The 21,738-nt window shown below is 41.0% G+C and overlaps 2 protein-coding genes across 4 annotated transcripts in view; one reads left to right on the top strand and one right to left on the bottom strand.

Moving 5' to 3' along the window:
- Positions 1–1,468: 1,468 nt before the first annotated feature.
- On the bottom strand, positions 1,469–15,170 carry MTERF3 (mitochondrial transcription termination factor 3). Of its 2 annotated transcripts, none has more exons than XM_032675936.1 (8): positions 15,147–15,170; positions 14,250–14,600; positions 12,617–12,769; positions 11,457–11,646; positions 8,171–8,318; positions 6,868–6,939; positions 3,959–4,120; positions 1,469–1,706 (listed from the first exon to the last, which is right to left on the bottom strand). In XM_032675936.1, exons 2-8 carry the CDS (start codon positions 14,578–14,580, stop codon positions 1,512–1,514), a joined length of 1,251 nt encoding a protein of 416 aa, XP_032531827.1. In that variant the 5' UTR covers positions 14,581–14,600; positions 15,147–15,170; the 3' UTR covers positions 1,469–1,511. The 2 variants fall into 2 exon arrangements, with proteins under 2 accessions (XP_032531827.1, XP_032531817.1); XM_032675926.1 differs by having other exon boundaries at positions 15,050–15,152.
- Positions 15,171–15,307: 137 nt separating this feature from the next.
- Positions 15,308–21,738, top strand: part of PTDSS1 (phosphatidylserine synthase 1) — a 30,630-nt gene continuing 24,199 nt past the window's right edge. For both annotated transcript variants that reach the window (XM_032675917.1, XM_032675908.1), the window contains exons 1-2: positions 15,308–15,628; positions 20,773–20,864. In XM_032675917.1, coding sequence (XP_032531808.1) covers positions 15,450–15,628; positions 20,773–20,864 — 271 coding nt within the window. In that variant the 5' untranslated portion in view covers positions 15,308–15,449. The remainder of the gene's footprint in view (positions 15,629–20,772; positions 20,865–21,738) is intronic.

The raw sequence follows: 21,738 nt of genomic DNA, 5'->3' as shown, positions 1-21,738 counted from the left end.
CATGCGCCGGGTAAGAGTGGGGGAATTTGTGTGTGCGCAAGGATGAACATTAGCGAAAATAACGACAGTGAAATTTAACTTTGTAAAGCACTGTAAGCAAAGTACCGATCGATCACAGGAAGAAGCAGAAACCTCTCTCTGCTCAGGTATCGCAGCTGCCCGGTGAGCAGCTCTGCATTCTGAGGCACAGATAGCTGCCTGTCTTCCCAGCAGTTCCTTCAGGAAGGGATCACTGCGTTTTAAAAGAAATAAAATGAATATGTGCGATTAGTCCAGAAATACGGCTGAAACAGGCAATTTTTAGTCAGGAAAGCAAACAGCACAGTCCAGACTGCACCAGGCCACGAATGTTTTTTGCCGTGTTGTACCCAGCGAGCCCCAGTGAATCAACCTGTTCAACCCAAGGCTGCCAGCCCTTATCAAGAATAGCCGACTACAATAAGTTGGGTAATTCTAGCCCAAACATTTCTTCTAAAGATTCTTTTTTCATTTTAGAGCCACAGAGTTTTTTACATGATGCTCAGAAAGTTCTTCTATCCTCTCTCCTTTTCCCTTTTAGCACTCCCATAGAATCTTTTGCTTGCTTTCTTCATAGTGTTTCTGGGAAGCTATTTTGGCAGAAGCACATGCATTTAACATTTCAAAGAAACTGGTTTAGTTCTGGCAGCGATCATTTTTACATTTAAAAATAACAAGGGAAGTAAAAGCTCAAAGTTTGAGGCATTCAAAACAAAACCTCACAAATCTCTTTGGGGTGTGGGGAAAACTCAACAAGGGAAAGGAAAAAGTAACTTACATAAAAGATCCTTCTAGATTTCAGGGACACTAACAGTTTTATTTTCTTTCTGGAATTTGCCTTGATTCAGTTTGCTGATTTTTTTTTTTGACATTTCAAACCAGGTTTCACTGCACAGCTTTTAGGATATTAATTTCAGCAGCCAGCTTCACAAGGGAACACTTTTGTAACCTGTTGAAAAAATGCCTTTTTGTATGAGGAACTTCACATACGTAATGGTGTACTGTTTTGTACAGGGAAAATAATAACATTAGCTCAAGCAGGTAAACACAACACTTCTTCACTACTGCATTAGCTTGCTATTCTAACTTTTGGGAAAGAGGGTGAAGAGAGAAAAAGATAATTGGCAAGACAGGGAATAGGTCACTAGCTAGTTTTTCCATTTCTCAAAACTCTGCCATTATCGAAAGAAAAAAAAAGAAGAATCCACTTTAATTTACTTTTCTGTTAAGAGTGCTGCATCATCCACTTTGAATAAAGTTAGTGATTAATGACAAGGATTGCATTAACAGCAATCCATGGAATGAGTATTCACTCAATCCTTCTGAAAAAAACTTTAAGTTACTATAAATATTACTGTGAGCCTTTAAATCCTACGAATGTTTCATAAGCAATGAAGTCTTAAACAAGTAATAAAAAAGTTTAGAGTCCTTAAAGGGGATTGGTTCCATAAAATATGTTTATTTCATAACTTAATTATTTTTTACATGTGTTACTAAAGTGTTTTTAAGAAATTTTCGAAGTCTTGTATAGAAGCTTTGGCAATCTCTGTACAAAACACCTCATCAGGCAGGGATACCAGCTGGTCCAGAGAGATGTAGCTGGGTTGTGCTGGGTCATACTGGGCTCTTCCCAAGAATGCAAGAAACATGTGCCTCTCTCTGATTCGTAACAGCTTTGAGTTGAAAACCTAAGAAAGAAAAAAAGGGAAGCAATTTTTAGGCTGTCTAAATTTCAGACTACAAGGCATCTAAAATAAGAGCATTTTTTAGACCAACTGAAGATCTAGGAAGAAAACAAATCATTTGCATATTTCCTTCTAATTTATGTCAAACACCAGGTAGGTTACATTTATATATGAATTACCTAAACTCTGAATGCCTCAATACAACACACTGACCTACATACACAAAGACAATCAGACAGATACAACTTTCAAGCGCGTTAGGTTTTTTTCTTATATATAACAACTATATTATTTTTGTGTAGTCACAGCCAAGGAAGTGGAGAAGAGATATTCAGAAACAGGGAGCATTTTCCCTATACCATCAGAAGCATTTATTGTTACAGACAGATTCAGATGAGCATTGTTACAAGGAAGAAATGAACAGCTGACCACATGGCATAATGTGAACGAACAAATGGCACAGTGGCAAGGGAAAAGGGGAGTGGCTGCGACTGCTGTCATGACACAGCTAAAAGGCAGAGTGTGGTGGTTCAAAACAACCGCTTGTCTTCTGCTGCACTGCAGTGCCTACCTTTGAAGGTACCTGCCACGATAAAAATCTAGACAGTGAAAGGTGAGAACAATGGTAAGGGAAACATCAAAGAAATCAGCAGAACATCTAAAAAGAGAGGAAGTGGAGAAGATGAGATGCACAGTTAAGTCTTAAAGGCAGACATCTAACTGCATTTCTGAGCAGTACTACTGCAGATAGAGTGGCTAGAGAGAGGATAATGGTGAAAATATGAATGCTACAGCAAGCAGAGATTTTACTAAAAAAGAGACTACATTGATCAAAGAAGGATTTCATGAGGACACAAACTAGTTGAACTAGGAGAGAAACAAAACTACTGTTCCTCCTCTGCCTTCCTTGAATTTTAAGAGAGTGTCAGAAGACAGGAGAAAAAAAATTTCACCACCATTTGTGTAGTTAGCTGACAGAAAGAATGGTTACAAGAACAGCTGTAATATCAGAGAGCATTTGATGAAAAAAAATCCTGTATACCTCTTATTTTCAGCATTATTGTAATTTGGGATAGAAGCAAGTACAGATAGAGACATATATACATTTGTAAATGCACAAGTTAAAGGCCAGACCACCAGACTGACTTGCACTAACCATATCCTGAAACTCGCAGTTTTTGAGGATGAAAGGGAAGAACAGGGAAGAGAGGAAGTGACTGTGCCAAGAACAAGGAATAGAGGTCTCCACTTACCCTTCCAAAGAAAGGGAAGAAAAATAATGAGGTGAACCACAAAGCTAACAACAAGACAACTGAGAAGGAAGTGAGAAAGACCTGTGGTCACATATATCAAGGAGGGCAAAACTGACACAGATTGGAGTTACTGCAAGCATCCTCCTTAAGTAAAGATATATTAAACAGCAAGAGAAGCAATCAAAATCCTGGGAAGTAGTTTTATTTCCCCATATAATTCTGGCTTTTTAGCCAGTTACATTCTCTACTAGACTTGCTTTATAAGAAAATTATTTCAGTTCAGAAGCTGCAATTTGTCCTTTCACTTTTACCTTCTAAGAAGCTAGTGCGACTGCATGTCAGCATTGAATGAAGTGACTACAGCTTTCAACTTTTGAGAGGAAATAACAGTAATGAGGAGATAGAAAAAAATTAGTAATGAGGGAACCAATCTATTTTCAAACCTGTGATATTTTAGCAATTGCCACAGCAATAGAAACACCAATGAGAATCTGACTGCCTAATGGACAGAATTTCTCTTCTCTTTACACTCTCTTTTCAGATCCTAAATCTCTAAAATTAGTTTTCTAAGTAGACAAATCTGAAAGAAATGTTTATATGTATACATGTTATCTAATGAACAGATCTTCTGCATAATCAGTCTTCCCTTGTGTCTCTTAGGTAAGATTTCAGGACAAGCAAATCCCTAAACAGGCAGTAATCTCTCTTGCATGAATCCAGAAGAGATAAGCATGACTACCTCTGTTGAAAACGTAAAAATTCACAAGACTGGGGTTAGTGATGTAACGTGTCAGGGGAAAAAAAGCAACACTTCCACACTGGAATCCTCCATGGTTTCTGAATTGCCAATATAAGTTGTCCCAGTTACAGTAAAAGCCACGGGCAAGTTGAAGAATTCACACGTGAATTCACTGCATACAGTGAGGCTCCACCTTCAGCACCATATTAGTGAAGTGGCTGTGACAAAAGCACCTACAATTTATTCCCAGATTAACAACTCACCTGAGGAAAGCGAGTAAGCATGTGGTGGGGAATGCCCATTATGTTGTGTAAGTAGTCAAATGTCTGTTTGAGCCTCTTTTTACTTGCGGTTAAAATCTTGGGGGTTTTATACACTATCTGTTGAATTTCATTGCGTTGAAAACCAAGTTCAATCTGACAAACCTGAAAAAGAGCACAATTTTACCTTTACAAATTAGCTACAGCAAACTTGGCTTATTTAAATGTCCACTGAAATAAACGGATGTAAAATTCTTCTACCCTTTGTCACACAGCAACAAGAATGCATCCCACAATAATATCCACCACTTCAGTTGTTCTGAAGTCAGACAATGCAATTTATCATTCTGGATTAAAGTGTAATTTGTTTACAGAGTATCCCCAAAGTAAAGATGACTTCTGTGAATGCTATGTTTTTTTCAGCTTGTCTGAGATATCAACAAAAACCAGTGTCTACATATGCGTGGCAGTCACAAGCATAAAAATTCTCCCCTAAGATCCTTCACCAGTTTCAATACCAAGGTGTCAAAAGACTGACTTTCTTGTTGTGGAGCTGCTGAGCTCTGTAAAACACAGCAATCAAACATTACTTCTTTGCTAATGTATCCAAGTTACATTTTTATAATAGGGAGTATAATTTCAGTCCTGTAGTCTTCAACTGAAGACTGTTGAACCTGAAAGAGATGTGTAGAATATGCAGTGTTATCAACTTATTTTACAGTTCAATAATGTCTAAAGTAAGATGTCTTTTTCAGAGACTGCCTTGACTTCAATTATGATTTCCCAAAAGGAAAACAAAACACATTTTTTCAATAAAATCATAAGCACTCCTCCCAGATTGCAGAATGGCAAGCAGTTCATTGAGTTGTTGAGAAAGGAATTCAGCATACAGGAGTGTCTGGTAACTCAGCCATTTCTTCTGTCTTCCAATGACATTTACAAGCAGCTTGTTTCCAGCTATGAAGCGTGTATGTTTGTCAGTCAACATAACCAGACTTTTAAGTCCAACCCAGGTACTACTTCAGTTGGCAAAAATGAGGTGCTTTTTGTTTGTCCAGTTTGATCTGCCAAGACTGCAGGTCTTTTCCAGAACTGCTTGGCAAATACAAATGGAAGGGCTCAGAATCTGGGTTTTGAAGATACCTTAGGACTTACAGATCCTCACAGGGAATTGCTTCGAGAGGTGACTATAATTTAGGTCTTTCAAATCCTGGTTTTTCCTTATCTGCTTTATAAATATTTGTGCATCACACAAAATACCAATCAACTAAGACAGCATTCAGGCATGAAAAGGAGTGTTTGCATTCAGTGGTATCTTCCATGGATCTGAGTTGGCAGTGGTAAGTTACTGCATTACAATACACAACCGGATAAGACCAAATGTTAAATCACTGCAGATGTAAAGCTGGGCCCACTGCAGGGGTAATTGTGACAAGAATCCTGACCTTTTATCTTCTACTCTTTGAAACGGAACAGCTCCCTCATGCCAGGACCCGTGAGCTCAAGTGTAAATTGCTTTGACTGCACTCAGTTTGACAGCAAACATATTTAATATTCAGTAGCTCTCTAGGCCACATATACTAATATTCTTACTGTGTAAGTCTCAGCAATATTCAACTTATTCTATATTATTCCCACAATAGGCAGTGGTAATGCAAGCTGTCAGGTTTTACTGTGTTAGTTCATCTCTAATCGTGCTGGATGAAACCTTCAGAGGATGGAACAAATAATAATCCTTCAGATCATTCATCATGGCGGGTGTCTTTTGACAACCAGCAGTTGTTTCTAAATAACAGTCCATTCAAAATGAGGGAAATGACCTGATCACTTCTGAACTGGTGGTACATGGTTTCACTTTCCAAGTACTGCCCTCCCACCATCGGTTTAGGACATACAGGTCTGAACCCAGATTCTGAAACCGAAATATCCAACCTCCTGAAAGGCTAGAGCTTCTAATTACGAGCAGATTTCAACAGTGAGAACCTAAAAATCCTACCTCTCTCTCCCACACATGTTAAAAATAAATGCTATTTATATATATATATTTGGTAGATAAACAAGATAGTCACACAGAACTGAGAATCTTAAAAACACATTCATTATAATATACTGAATCCCTAGCCTGTGGAAACCATGTTCATTAAAAAGAAAGCATTATTAATTAGAACAGTCTGCTACTTTCCAGTCTCCTCCCTTACCACACACACATTTCAGATTGCAAGATTTCTAGTGTTTAATAGTTTCAGAGCAGTGAGTCCGTCTGAAAATTATACATTTTAATTCACAGTTATGCATTATAGGATAATGGAATTTCACAAATTGTTATAATACATCATGCTGTTTGGCCTCGATGGCTTTATAGCACAATAATTAAACCAATACATAGTTACATTTTCAAAAGGGAAAGGAGTCCCTGGGGGTTTGAAGTTATTTACCCAACAGTTGTTAATAACGACCATCTGCTATCAGACAATAGGTGTCAAATGCACATTTTGGCAGACTAGCTACCTGCCAAGAGGAAAATAATCAACTGCACATTTCTTGCTCCTAAATACTCATGTACAGCCCAAGTTAGCAAAAACCCGTAATAATTAAGGGGGGAAAAAAAGAGGGAGTGTTTTTCTACTCATAAAACATGGGTAACAATTTGTGTCATCAGATAGCAACTTTTGGCAGGAGGACACTGCATCAGAGTACAAGACAATAAGATACTGCTCCATGCATTCTATAAGCTTGCAAGATATAGAGGAAAATAAATTTTGGAACAAAATCCTCAGTTATTTTATATCTCCACTAAAATTATTTTGTTAAATACTTTCTATGCATGATTCTCCTCTAGGAATTTTATCTTCTGACAACTCTTGAACTATATGGATATACAATACACTTTTAATATCTATTCATAAACTCACCTGAAGATTTTCTTTTACAGGTTCTAATTTGCCAGTCAGTAACCTTGGAAGACGAACTACCAGGTCCTTTGTCTAAAATTAGGGAAAACACAAAAGGAGTATTACTAAAAGCTTGTTTGTGAATTCATTTGTGAAAGAAAGATCTCATATAAAATTTTTTTTTCTTTTTTTTTTTGCAGCTGGAACAGGGATGCAATTCATTTTTATTTCTACACCAAGGAGGAGTTTGCATGAAGCAGCAGTATATTAAGATGCAAACAGTTACTCAAATGGAAAACAAAAAACAACATAGGTATTGTAAAGCAGATGGGGAAAGGGAGTAAAAGCATGCATCAAAAGCATGCTCAAGAGCTCTATCTCTCTCAGTGCTCAAGCTGTTTCTTCCCATCTTTTTAAAGAAGTTAACAACACACTACCTAATAAGGCTATAAAAGGATTTTTCAGCTCAGTGGAGTTTGTCTAATTCAGGATCTGGTTAGACCATAGTATAATGGCAATACAAGAAATTACTCCACGTCCCCTAAGCCACGTAATCACTTGTAATCCACCCTGAGTACAAGGCAGTCACTAAACCCTTTTCTGGGGAGGTCTCTTACCTCAAGCATAGAACGGCCAGCAACAAGCACTGTGACAGCTATGACTGTTCAGCTGATAGAAGCCAGCAAAGCAACCCTGATTCCACTTGGAATCTGACATTCATTAGAGTCCTCACCAACTGTAGGAAACACCTAACACTGCCCACTTATTCCAAGCAAGTCCAGCTACTACCTCCCCTGAAGATCCCAAAGCAGGGTGCTGAATACCTGCTAAGCACAAAGCGTGGTACACAGTCACAAGCAAACCCAGAGGTTACTCATGGTGAACTGAGTGTATAATTTGGCATTTAGTTTGATATAATATTCACAGATTAGACAATTTTTCAATTATGAGTTAAGTATTTTGCAGTATCTCGAGGAGATGAAGAGAAGCATTTAATTTTCCAGAAGTTATAAAAGGTGCTTGCTGTTTCAGTAATGAATTCAGTCCTCTAACTCACCTCAAGTAATAAAATTGGACATATACGTGCTTGTTTGAAAATAATCTGTAGTGAGTCATCTTCAAAACCTGTACTTCAGGACTTCTGAATGTTAGGTGTCTACATCACTTCCATAGGCAGTTAAAACCATGTTACCCTCTTGTAACCCTCTATGTTCTCATGGTAACATCACTGATGTTTGTGGATAACCTCCAAACACTTGAAATATTCATACTGCAAGGCCTTACAGTTGTTAATAAGAAAATAACTAAAGACTTCAGTCTTTACCTTCTTTACACTGAGACCAAGTTCATTTTTGAAGAAACCCAGTCTGTTATCCAGTCTTTCCACTGAAAACAACAGCAAATATGGAGCTCTCGAGACCATCTGAGCAATTTCTGACTTACCAAATTTTTTTGATTTTAGGTAAGCCACTCTAGAAAGAGAACAAAAACAAAATAAAATCCAGTGATGAAAATTTTATTGCCTCCATTTATTCAGTACCGCTTAAATTCCTCAGTGATATCTTATAAATGGACAGATGTTCTAGCATTAACATGCAACCCTGCCAAAAATAATTAGGATGAATTCTGCAGTTATCGTAAAAGCAAAATACCCTCCCTTCCAATTAATTAGAAGTAAAATAAACCTCAGAGCAGAATGTCAATACTGAAGACAGATTTTAATTCCTTCCAGCTGTACTTAAGCAGATAACTATGTTAACCTACATTTAACTACCAGCCTGTCTCCTAGATTGCAAACACATTAATAGATCATCATAGGGTATGGACAAGAAGATATATACAGCTTTTTGCTATTTTAATGAATTCCATTTCTACTGCTGAAAGAACATACATCCCTGTTTTGCCAATAGCACTGGAGTAGAAATACCCTACAACAACGTTATGTGTAGAGACATTGTCCGAAAAGACATCTCTAGATTAGCTGAAGTTACATTCATTGCAATAGGTCCCTACTTTCAGTCAGTGGTCCAATGATTAAGAAACAAATATCTGGTCATCAGAAAGGAAAAGGAGCTGACTAAAGTTTTTACGTTTAACAGAGCTTTCTTTCTTTCCAACTCAATACTTTTTCCAAACTTTGTTAAATTCAGTGAATGTGAAATCTTGTTTCAAGTACTACTTGCAGTAATGATTACCATACATGATTACCAGAAAAAGGAACTAAGGAGGGCAATACAGCACATAAAGAGAGACACAATTAATCCATGTCTCCATCTACAAAAGAACTGAACTACAGTTTGGAGAGATTTCCTTTGGTTGTAGATGAGAGTATATGGAAGTATTTTCTGTCAGATGAAAGCACATAAGAATTGTTTTTATCTGGCAGTAATTTAGATACTAAATGGATTGCAGAGTATTCTGCAGAAGCAGGTATTCAGCAAAAAACAGGCTCTGTGTTAAACCACATCTTGTGCAGAGAAAAAAAAATTACCTTCCAGTCACTACAGCCTCCCTCTTTCCACAAACCCTCAAAAATGAAGTCATCACAAGCCAAAAAATGTCCAGACAGAAGATACAAGAACAAGCTCTAGATGACCAATTCCTGATTGAGCAGGCACCCCAACAGAGAAGGTAGCAGCCTAGGCTCCAGACAATGCTGATGGAACTGGCTGCAGAAACCTCAAAGACAAGGAAAGGTTAGGAGGGGGAGAAAATCAGAACACAACAATAACCACCTGGCCCTTCAAAAATTATCCCATTATGTTTTGAATGCTGCGGCTTGGCTACACTATACTTCTTCCATTCATTTTTTCAAGGACACAGCTGCCAATCATCCCAGAAACATAGCTAAATGAGCAGATGAAAAATAAAATCTTTTGGCTGTCCTGGCTCCACTTGTTTTCTGTTAACAAGTCATTAAGATTCACACCTGAAGCATTTCTTCACATTCTGGAAAGGCAAGAAACTTAAAAGAGGGATGGCAAGATTGTAATAACCTGACTCCAGAAACTGGTATATTAAAGAAACACAATCATCCAACTTGGCCTAAGTTTGAGATACATCTGTGAGTGTTGGCACCAAGGTTAGCCCTCGTTCTACTACAGGGGTCAGCAGTTCTATGTAGCATATTAACAGTTTTAAGTCATCATTAACAATAACGTAAAACAAAGCATCTGGTGCAGCTGCAGTACAGACACTGATTTGCAACTGTCAAAATTGTTATGAATTACGGAATGTTTTGACTTTTATGATGTTTATCTGAAGTCAAATGCCAAATCTATTGAAATTTGTGTTTTGTTTCCTAGCAACGTGGAATCCATAGCAATAAAACATTCCAGAGTGATGTAACCAATACCATGTCCATCTGCACTGAACTGTTTATGCAAAGGTGATACTCAGCTTTCAAAAGACAGCTATCTGAGACACGTTCACTTCACAGCCTTCACAGCACACTTGCTTTAAAGCTTGCAGGAAAGCACTCACCAGTGTCAAACTTACTGAAGAATTGTAATGCAGAAAATTAAGGAGAAATTGGACTGCTCTGTTCAGTCCCTACTTCACAAATTTGCTTTTCAGTGCCACAGGACTGTCAATGAAAAGCAAATTTGACTTCACAGAAGTGTCAGGATATTTATCATAGCAAAGAAAACTACTCTTTTCAGAAGAGTATAAATAACTCTGATATCTAGACTCAAAACTACTGCTGAAAAATTACACAGGTTCTCTTTGGATATTGTTTCTGAAAGGCCACTTACTGAACAGGAGGTTTGAAGAACAGAGAAAAAAGAAGTCAGGTCTATGTTATATATCCAGATCATGTGCTTGTTTCCAAATATCCGTACTTTCAGATTTCTGTCTTGGACAGCTACTACATGCAAGAGCCAAGCAGACAGACTTTCTTTTCTGGAATTTTTAAATACTGAGAAGTTCTGAGTTCATTAAAAAATGCATGTACATTCACACACGAGTTCTTTTGAAATAAACTGTTGAATTTGAAGTAATGTTAAGAATAAAAGTCCATTTTAGGGACTGAGGAACAGTGTAGGGCCATAAAGGTGTGAATGAAAACACACACACAAATTAGTTCATTGTAATCTTGTGTTCAGTCTGAGCTGGACAACAGGAAAAAACAATGTCGCCAAAACCTTCTGCTGCTATTAGATGTCATCACGGAAGAGATCTGGTCTGCTTCTTTTACTGCAGAATTTACAAGGCAGATGTAGCATCTAGAAGAGTGGTTTCAAATTGTGACTAAAGAGGTTAATATATTTCTACAAAGCCTCAGGGACTGACATTTTGGAATCCAAGCTGATGCAGGTAAAGCAAGTGGCCTAGGAGGGCAAGCTGCTTCCTCTGTGGCAGAGAGATAGGGATGGGCAGTAAAATTTGTTAATGGTCAGTTTTCAGGCAAATCAAGGTGTTGACTTGACTTATGATATCACCACACGTCAGTGCCAACAGATGGGAAGGCACAAGAACAAGGAGCCAGGGATTGAGTCAGAAAGGAAGCAGGAGGCAACACACGATCATTCGGGAAAGGTTAAGCCATAGGGGAAAGCAGATCTTCAAGCCAAGGGGCTTAACACCCCGCTGCTGTTTGAAAGTCTTACCTGGTTTCTAAAGCTTCCAGATCTTCACCAAGGATGTATGGATTTTTGGTCAGGAATGGTCCCAGCCGATTGTCTTCTACACCCACATCCTTAAGAAACAGAAGTATTTTTCTTATATCTTTTTCAAAGTCCAAGGTCAGTAAGAGCTGACCTGCCTTTTGACGTTTTTCCACTTGGGATAGGTCAACTCCTACAACAAACAAAATTAAAAATTGTTTTAAATAAACTCAGACGTTACTTCCTGTAAATGTTTCACAAAAAGGCACGTTGGAATTTACAGGACTACTCTTTTTTTTGCACTGATTTGGCATACTTTAATTGTTCAACACAGCAAGGTCATAACACCTTGTATGTTGTGGAAAGATTCCAGATAAAACAAGCAGTCATTTTAGACACTTTTGCTGAGTTTATTTTTTGAAGGAAGACATTTGCAGTGAATCCTGCATGTGCCATATGCTCTTGTTGCAAAGAAGTACGTGTGCAAGAAATTCCCAACTCCATTATGCAAGGGAAGAGAACAATTGTGCAGTGAAGTGCCTTTATATACTGACTCACACATAGTAATTTGTTACTACATGGGGCTAGATTCCCCCCTCTCAAATACTTATTTCTCCAACCTTCTTCTAGTGTTCCTTGGATGTTTGGGCAACAAGGAGGTGACCAGCAACCTTGAACTCAGATATACCTGCAGTCCAACTGCTTTTTGAGGAGAAGTAAGGTTCTTTTCCATCCTTCACTCTTGCCTCTAGTTTACTGTGCCCCACTTCTAAGGTTCTGCACAGCAACCACTCTCCTTCTTTCCAAGGATGGAGAACTGCATTTTCTTTTGCAGCAAATTAAAGCAACCTTAGCCAGCCCAAAAGAAGAGAGACCAATTAAGTTACATAGAGTGTTCCCCACCTCCAGAAGCTGCGAGAGATGCCTCCTCCTGGCGCCCAAAGCGCTAAGGGACTAAAACTAGCCAGCTTTGTTTTCAAGAAATATGGCATTGCTATTGAGTGACACAGTCCCCTTCTTTTTCCATTTACTCTGGATAATATTCTGCTGCTTTTTGCCATTACTCACCATTCTCTCTTTGAAGTTTAAAAGGGAACCAGTAAAACACAAGAATCTCCAAAGCTCCGGACATAGGCAAACTACACAAATAAAATCACACATACCTAAGTGGACAAGCTTTGCAAGGGTTTCTGAATGATCAACATAATCTCGGAGCGTGGTAGACTGAAGGGGAAGAATCGGTTCTGCGATGATCTGTACAGCTTCTTCCTCAGAAATCTCTTCCAAGGCAGATGAAGGTGGGATGTCATCCCAATCTAAGAAACAAATGTGGATGACCCAAATGCATTTTGTGAAAGACAAAGCTGCTCCCACCAAATGCTATACAGATCTCTTAAAATCCAGTTCAAAATGCAGGAACACTGTGCATGAGATGAATATTCAACCTATTATTTGAAAACATAGACCGTACTCCCGGTTTTTGCCTCTGTTCCATCTCCTTGTCACTGCTCATCAGCTCTTGCTCATGTGTCCAAATCAGTGTAGTACCCAGCCAGCCTGCCTTCAGTCTGCTGCCTTGATCACTGCAGATCACATCACCTTCTTGAAAAAGAATCTCCTTTCATGTCTTCACAAATGCATTCTTCCCTGATCATATCCAGAAAAAAGGCTACTGCAAAGATTATTCTTCATAACCTGACAAGCCCACTATTTTATGCCTCTTTTGAATCTGATGCCTGAAATATACTGAAAGTTAAAACAACTGCATTTCACAGCCAACTCCAACCAAGCTATCATGTCTTATCCATTACAGAATGGCTGCTGACTGCCACCACCATTAACAGCAAAAGAAATCAAGCTCCATTTCCTACTCACTAAGGTTTCAAAGAGAACATTATTATGCTTGTTTCCCCTTAAGTGTTTGAAGTCACAGAGCTCAGTGTCCTTTAAAAAATACTTCTATAAATGGATCTATTCTTCCACTGACAGGAGCTCACAGCAGCTAGATTTACTGTTTCCAGGCTGGCTGCTAGCATCTTCCTAAATTATCAGATTGATTATTGATCAACAGCCCTGATTATAAACTCTTCAGGAAGGGGGTTTTCTGTCCCCTGTACCTTTGCACAATGCCATCCTAGAGACTAGGGTAACACTCTTCCATATCAAGAAAACAAAGACACACCAGAACTACCAAGACAGATTCCACAGTAAGTAGCATGATCCTAATGTTTCAGGAAGAACTGCACATTGTATTTATCTTCTTTCATCTCCTTTCCTCAGGAGACAGTTGGACGAGCATTTCTCGTCAGAGCAGTGCTTAATGCAGGCTTCACACTGCTGCCTCCTGTTGTTCGTTCCTGATCATTCACACGGCTGTATTGCGTGAGCTGCTTCAGGCGTGGACTCCCCCAGCCTTGTTCAAAAAAAACCCAAACAAAACACCCAAACCAATCCCCTTAGTTTGTATCAGCAGGTATGTGAGGGAAAGGTAAACGCTCAACTGCTGCAGGTAGATTTATCAAAAGAAAAATCCTTCAAATGGCAGCTCCAGACCTACATTTCTACCGAAAACATTTTATCTTCATCTCACCTTAAAGGTATGCTTTGGATGCCACAGTGACCACAAGAATATCTGCATTAAGTATGGAGCTAAAACCCAGTGAAAGTCAGGAACTCCAGATAAGTGTTTTAGATAAACGGGCCAAAAAAAAAAGAACCCAGCTGGGGTTAAACCACAACATACTGAAAACATCATTTCAAGATTCGGGAAAAATGGTATCCCTTAAAACCTCTTACCTTCATTCAGTATTTTTGCATTCAGATCAGGTAACGTTTCTACTTTTGCTTGTTCCTGTTTTACTGGTGAAGGCAAATTACTTTCCAGAGGAGAGAAGGATCCATCCTTGGCACTGCTGGGCGCGAAACAGCTTCCTACAGACGCATGCCTGTATGCCTGTAGTCTCCACAGAACACCGTCCTTTCCGGCGGGCAGCAGAGCCAGAGGGGCGAACTCACGGCAGGTCCGTGCGGGGCTCCCGCAGCTCCTCAGCCTCCGAGGAAACCCGGCAGCGCGGGCCGTGTTCAGCAGGCAACACCAGCGGGAGGCCTGCCGGGCCCACAGAGCCATCTCCACCTCAACACAGCATCCTGCCGGGAGAAAAAGGGCTGAGGGGCGGCAAAGGCGCTGCCTGCCTGGCCGCAGAGCCGGGAGCGCGAATACTCTGGGCGCTACAGCAATGGCTCACTACAAAGCACCAAGGAGATGCTTTAAGGTTTTAAACGCGTGGCAAACGGAGGAGGCAAAACTGGGGAGAGAAGCCGGGTCTGAAGGCCGCTGCCCGCCGTCCTGTACGACAGCTGTCCCTTTGGGAGCACGGGGGAAGCCCAGCCAGGACCTCAACCCTCTCCGCGGGACAGGGCCCTCTGCGCAGGGCCGTCACCGCACAGCGCCACAGGGCGGGGGAGGCTGGGCCCGGGCGCGCCGCGCTCGCCGCCCCTCGCAGGCCTCCCCATGCCGGCAGCCTCTGCGTGTGCAGGAGAACGTGGAGACCATCGGGAGACCATGGAGACACCCCCAAGGCCCACCATCACCTCACCTGCCCCGCTCGGCGCGACCTGACCACGTGTGTGCCCCGCCCCCAGCCCAACCCAGGCGAGACCATCCGGGAGGAAAGGGGGGGAGGGGGAACATACAGGCACCAGAGTTCTTCCCACCGCTTGCTCAAAGGGGGCGGTGTGACTCCACCTCTCCCCCTCCGGCGCTGCCTTCGTCCCTCCCTCGCGCGTGGGCGCGGCCCGGCGAGTTCCTCCCCTCCCCTGCCCTGCCTCGCCTCGCGCTCCCCTCAGCACGGCGGGAGCGGCGCTGCCCCGTTCGGCCCCGCTCGGCTCCCGCAGGGGGACGCGGCGCGGTCGGGCGGCCGGGCTCGGGCCGCGCCGCCCTGCCCCGCCCCGGGAGAACCCGAGCTGCGCTGAGACGAGGGAAGAAGAGGGGGCGAGATGGCGTCGTGCGTGGGGAGCCGGACCCTGAGCAAGAACGACGTGAACTACCGCCTGCACTTCCGCATGATCAACGAGCAGCAGGTGGAGGACATCACGCTTGAGTTCTTCTACCGGCCGCACACCATCACCCTCCTCAGCTTCACCATCCTCAGCCTCATGGCCTTCGCCTTCACCAGGTGCGCGGCCGCCACGACGATCCCCCTCCCCGCCCCCGGTGCTGGCGGCCCCCAGCCGAAGGGTATTCCCGGGTCAGGGATGGGGAGGGACCGTGCCCGGCCCCAGGGCGGGCACGGGCAGCGCGGTCCCTGCCGGGGCCAGGCTGTCGGCAGGGCCAGAGCCGGGCCGTTCCCTCCGGGCGGTCCTGGGCCGGGTGTGCCGGAGCCCCGTGCGCGGGAGGCCCATGTTTGGAGAGCGGGCATCCTCTCCTCCTTCCCAGAGCTGCTGTCCTCCCCACTGCGGTTCCTGGGAACTTGATGATCGTTTCGAGGTTCTCTGTTGAAGTCTTTACTAAAACGTATTTCAAGTAGTTGCCAGAAATGGCTTTTACTGGGCTATCAAGTGGCCCAGCAGTGACATCACTCAAGCAGATGATCTACAAGCGTGCAGTAGACGGGAGTGTTGTGTAGCATCATTTCTACACAGCACACTGTCTGTGGCCAGTCACAGGTCGACTTAGGCCCTGGCACCGATAGGATTAGCCACATCCTTTGCACACTACAGGGAAAGCTCTGTGGGCATCGCCCCTGCAGTCATTCGTGGCAATACTGCTAGGAATGGACACAGTCTTTTTCAGGAGCCTTGTTTGAAAGCAAAGGGTATAGCAGTGCATTCTGATGAGTATCTTGCATGTTTTTCGAAGTTGTACATACTTGTTATTGCCTCCTACTGAATGGGGTTGTGAAGAGGATTGTGCAATCCTGCTTTAGAGTAAATTGTGCAGTCTGTAAGCAAACAGTGATCCCTGGGAGGTTTTGACTGAGTAGTGCATCATGTTTGGGGCTCATTTAAACTTTTGTGGCGTTGTCTGCACACAATTGCGGATTTCAGTGGCCTTGTTGCTTAAACTTACCATTAGATGTAAGAAAATCAGGATTTATACCTAGGCCTCATATACAGTTCAGTGTATAATCTTGTATTTCATTCTAAGAATCCAAATGTATAGTTTTTATTAGCTGTGGAAATAATGGCGAAGCCTGGCTTGAGCTGAGACAGAAGCATAAGGAAATGTAAAATAGTGTAACTGCAAATGGTCTGAGGAGTGCCTTTTCTTGTTTCATCTTATGCATAGCCCCAAGGAAGATATTTTTGAACGCATCCCTTGTTCTACTTAGATCCCTTCTTAACTTCTAAATCAGAGACATGTTTCTGTGCTTTGCTACCATGTTTAATTACAGACCTTGCTACAAGTGTTCCTCTTGTCCTGTCTCCCCTCACCAGATCACTTTTCCTTCCAAAGGGCCAATCTAGATCAAACTTGTGAGTTACTAAGATATTCTCATCGAGATGTCATTCTGAAGGATTAATGGAACTGATGGCTCACCTTTGGGGAAGGAATTTTGCCAATTCTTTCAAGCAGAGGACGAGCCAAGAGTGATTGCAGAACTATGGTGTTTTCTAGTCCCAAATAATACTGCTTTGCTTCTGGGATGTTGCATTTTTTCAAGAGTATTGCTAGCTCTTCATTCCATTTGTTTTGTTAGCTTTCTAACTCCAGCTTCTTCGGTTTCATTTGCTTCCCTCTGTCTCTCTCTGCCTCACTTCCTGTGTTTAAATGCCAGTTGATTTCTCTTTGTCTTCTCTGTTTCTCCTCTTCTCAGGTTGTGGAAGCTACTCAGATTTTGTTTTCTCCCTTATCCCCCTTTTGCTGATTCCAACTATCGTAGGAGTTTCCTAAATCAGAGTGCTGCCTCCATGCCTTATTTGGGACAGTACCCAAATTGTATGCAGTCTTTGAGAAACTGGGGGAGGGGAGATACTTCCTTATGTGTCTACAGTGTGTGCTCCTAGGTCTGGTCGTTCTGCTTCCATCAGCTTATTGCCTTGAGTCTCCAGTGACTGTGTTCATTTTTCCACCTCCTGAATGCAAGGCACTGTAGACTTCCCACTAAGGTGTCACAAGTGATTCTTTGCTTCTCCTGTGCTGTCAGTTGTTCTGTAACTCTCCTGGTCAATTTATTAAGCAGGGGATTTTTTTATGATAAATTTATACTGATGTTGTTAAGTAAAATTTGTTTTTTCAGGAACTTCATCAGAGGAAATTCCGCTTCCCTTGAAGTCTTTCTTGTCACTTCTGTACTTCTTTTGTGTCAGAGAAACTTGAAAAATGCTTTTCCCTTATATATACTAAACCATAATGTGGAGTTTCCCTTAGGATCACTGAGAGCAGCTGATACTTACTACCTTTGAGCTGACAGATAAGGATGAAGCTGAACTTTAGATAGCAGTAATTTTCAGGTAGCAATAATGATAATAATAATCTAGGAAAAGAAATGTGTGTTTCATTTCACTTGAACAAAGTGGAGAATAGAGGGTGTTCTGTTCTTTAAAACATATCCTTTAGTGCTTCTGACAATGGCTGCAGCTGCCTTGGTTATTTCCTGCTGAATGAGCCAGACACAGGCTCCCCTGCTTCTACCTTGCACCTTGGAGCAGAGGCATGGAGTGGCTGTAGCCTTCCCTGTCCTCCTCTACCCTAGAGAGAGGGATGTGGCCTTCTCTGAGCCCAGAGGCAACCAGCAGGAGGGCAGGTGAGTGCTGGAGGGGATATTTTGTGGGATACAACAGTAGGACTGAGAAAGGTGACAGATTAGTAGCTGCTCCCATGAAATTCCAAGGGTTTGTGGAAGCAGGAGTAAGACCTATGAGGATGTAGGGCTGTTGTCTTTCATGTACCTTATTTAATGGAATTGATTAAACTGGATTATTGTACATTTAGGTTTGCTTGAGTTTATGGAAGATTTCTCCCCCACCTCTGCCCCCATTCCAAATTTAGTGTCCTAGCTATTTTTAACTCAGTTGAGTATCCCTTTTTTTTTTCTTTATGATGTAATAACTTATTAGTTGACATTTTTGTGATGTGCAAATGTAATGTAGTACTCTCAAGAAGAGCAGGAGAGATATAAAGATTATGTGCTTTGTTTTTTATTATTTCTTCTCTAAAAAGTCACAGAATTGAAATATGCTGTGGTAAAGTGGGTTAAAATTGAGAGAATTCTCATCTGTCCTCCCACACAAGCATTAGAAACCTTGTTTTTGCTGCATGAATGCTTATATTTCAAAATCAGCTTCAACATTTATGGGGCTAAATGAGGAGATGATTTAGCGCATTTTCCCAATTGCAGCTCATCGTAATTGTGTCTTTCCTTTTGGCATTCCTCAAAATAGTTTTTTCAGGCAAACACTATACTAACTAGTGCACAGCAGTGAGTTTCTTGCTCTCACCTGTTCTTACCTGCTTCTGGCAAGGAGATTGGATGTCTGTCTCTTTTGAAATGTATCTGCAAGCCAAAATGAAATGCTTTTGCCACCCACTTGGAATGAAACACAGTTTAACACTGCATACAACATCTTTGCTGATTTTGGGGGTAGTGCCAATATGACTTGGACAGCTTTCCTGAAGCTGAGTAGTACTCAGAATCCTGACACACAAAGCTGAGTCATCTCAGTTGTGCAACAATTAAGTGATGTGATCACAGTGTCACTTCTTTCTTGGCCATGATGAATTGGTGTTATGTGACTCTCACTATTTGTTCTCTCTTAAAAAAATAAATATTCATCCTCTTGGTGGCAGCCGTGACAGCACATTCGTGTGTGTTATTTGCCTGCATTAAAAGAGGAATATGGTTTTGCTGTCTGAGCCATCAGAGCCTGAGGTGCTGGCTAGGAAGTGCACTGGATGGCATGAGGCTCTTGGGATTGCCAGGGGAGCCACAGTTAAGCTCTGGAACCTGGGGTTTATAGCTGGTTTAAAGTGTCATCCTGTGCAGCATGGCTGCTCGAAAATGACTGGTAAATCTGGACTCAGCTGGTTTAAAAAAAAAAAATGCTGTGGGGAGTCCCAAAGACCTGCAGAGAAACCATTCATGTTTAATGTATTTTGCCTGCCATACAGTTAAACTGACACAGTGCTTAAATGCCTCACAGTGATGAAAGCCTGCTCTGGAGCTCTTAAGGTTCAATTTTGAGCAAAACAGAAATAATTTGGCTAAGTGTGAAATATTTTCTACCACAGCAAATATCTAATGTGGAGAGTATTTATGCTGTCATGGGTTCTTTACTGAACCATCCAGAAATTTGACAGATAATCTGCCAAGAAGAGCTTTGTCCCTCTAAAGTTTGCTGGGAATTTTTTATTATCATGTTGGGAATAAGTAAAGGAATATAGTTAAATAGATAAACTAATCCTAAATACATGAAAATTACCCAGATAGTAAAACTTTAACTTCAGTTGTAGTGGATGATACATTATGAAATGGTAGTTGTTCATACTATGATAGTCTGAAGTTTGTTTCTGTTTGTATTACTAAAGTATCCCAGAAGCTTTCTGCTGGTTAGAAGACTTGGGTGAGGGTTAATCTTGCTGCTGTACACCATATTCTACCTGCCTAAAAAAGAGGAGTTTAGTCAAGTTTGCCTTGGCATTCCAAACTGAATTCTTAAGTCTCTCCTCTGGCCGTAATCTGACAGTAGCACAGATAATACCAGCTATTTTATTCAGAGCTTTGGCTTAATAGATCTAGAAGCAAATTAATATTTTTTCCTTGGCTCTTTTAAGTTTTGCTGTGTCTCTATTACAGATTCTAAGCTCTATATTCATTATTTCCAAAGGTTGATTATAGTAATTATTTTTGCCCTCTCTGCACTCACCTCAGGCATTTGGCATTGGGAATAGCAAAGGGAAATGAATTGTGAGTACCACCAAAACAGCAGAGAGAAACCTAGGAATTGCATCCAGGCTTCCAGAGATTTTAGTTTAGGTCTGTTTGCTGTGTAAAAGTACTTTTGATGATGTTTCTGTGAATATTAAAGCAGGAAGGTTTTCTCACCTTGTGTTAAATTTAGTCATTGCTTCTACATGAACTTCTAACAATGCTTATGGCTTGCATGTGTTAATTAAATATTTAACTCTCTTGTAAGAGAGGAACACCCAGAAGTGTAGTGTGAAAATCATTCAGTGCAGTTACTATCTTAACTGTTATATAATCAGCATGCATATTTTTTATATTTAATTTCCATGTAGTCTTTATTTGAATAATATATCTTCAGAGCCTTCTGGCTTCATCCTCATAATGTACTTGACTACTGTTGTCTGTCTTTTTAGGGATGATTCTGTACCAGAGGATAATATTTGGAGGGGTATCCTCTCTGTGATTTTCTTCTTTCTAATCATCAGTGTTCTAGCTTTTCCTAATGGTGAGTAAGGTTTACACAGTTTGTACTTCACTTTTTTTTTACATGTGAATTTCTCTTTATTGCCACTATATTTTGATTTTCATTTAAATACCAATTTTCAGTGTACTTTTTCTTTACTCTTTTGAATTCCTTTATGTTAAGGAACAGTCTAAAAATGTTTTGCAGTCATACTGAGCAGAGATAACAGTAAAATGTGTTATTTATAGCTTGCCTGTGTTTAACAGGGAAGTCAGGTTCTCAGAACTGGTGTCCTATTTGCAGATGTGCAGTTGCAGCTCAGATTACTAAGTAATGATGCTAACAGACCCTTAAATAATGTCTAAAAGGACTCTGCCTCAGTGTGTTTTAACAGAAGTGTCATTCTGAAAATTCTCAGAGACAGCACCTTACATACAGCACCTTACCAGAAGGTAGTGAAAGAAATGGTCTAAGTCATATTAAAATGAAAAACCACAATTGCTCAGTGGAAGGTTAAGTTGGACAAAAGTTTTGGTACTTGTGTGAGGAGCAGAAAGTGCAAAAAGGTAAACAAGTTTGTGTGTCAATTCTGTGGAAGAAATGCTTCTACCTGATTTGCATGTTTTTGGTTTTGGTTTTTAATGATTATTTTTCATTATTGCTGTCAGCAGAATCATGATTCTTATGTCAAGTCTAAACTGTCTCACGATTGGCAGTGTTCAGGAAGAAACCAATTGTGGTCAGGGCAGCTTTGTACTTCAGAGGTGGCTGTGTTTTTTCCATATGTTAAAAATTCTTAATCCACACTTTTCACTGAGTATTCCCTAAAAAACTGAATGCCAGGGAAAAATGAGCTTTGTGCATACAGTGGTAAGCAGTCCTCAGTGTGTGCTGAAAGAATTTTTCAGCCACTTCT

The sequence above is a fragment of the Chiroxiphia lanceolata genome, chromosome 1, assembly GCF_009829145.1.
Source record: "Chiroxiphia lanceolata isolate bChiLan1 chromosome 1, bChiLan1.pri, whole genome shotgun sequence".
Lineage (NCBI taxonomy): Eukaryota > Metazoa > Chordata > Aves > Passeriformes > Pipridae > Chiroxiphia > Chiroxiphia lanceolata.
Note: the sequence above shows the minus strand (reverse complement) of the source record. Positions and strands in the feature narration are given on the sequence as shown.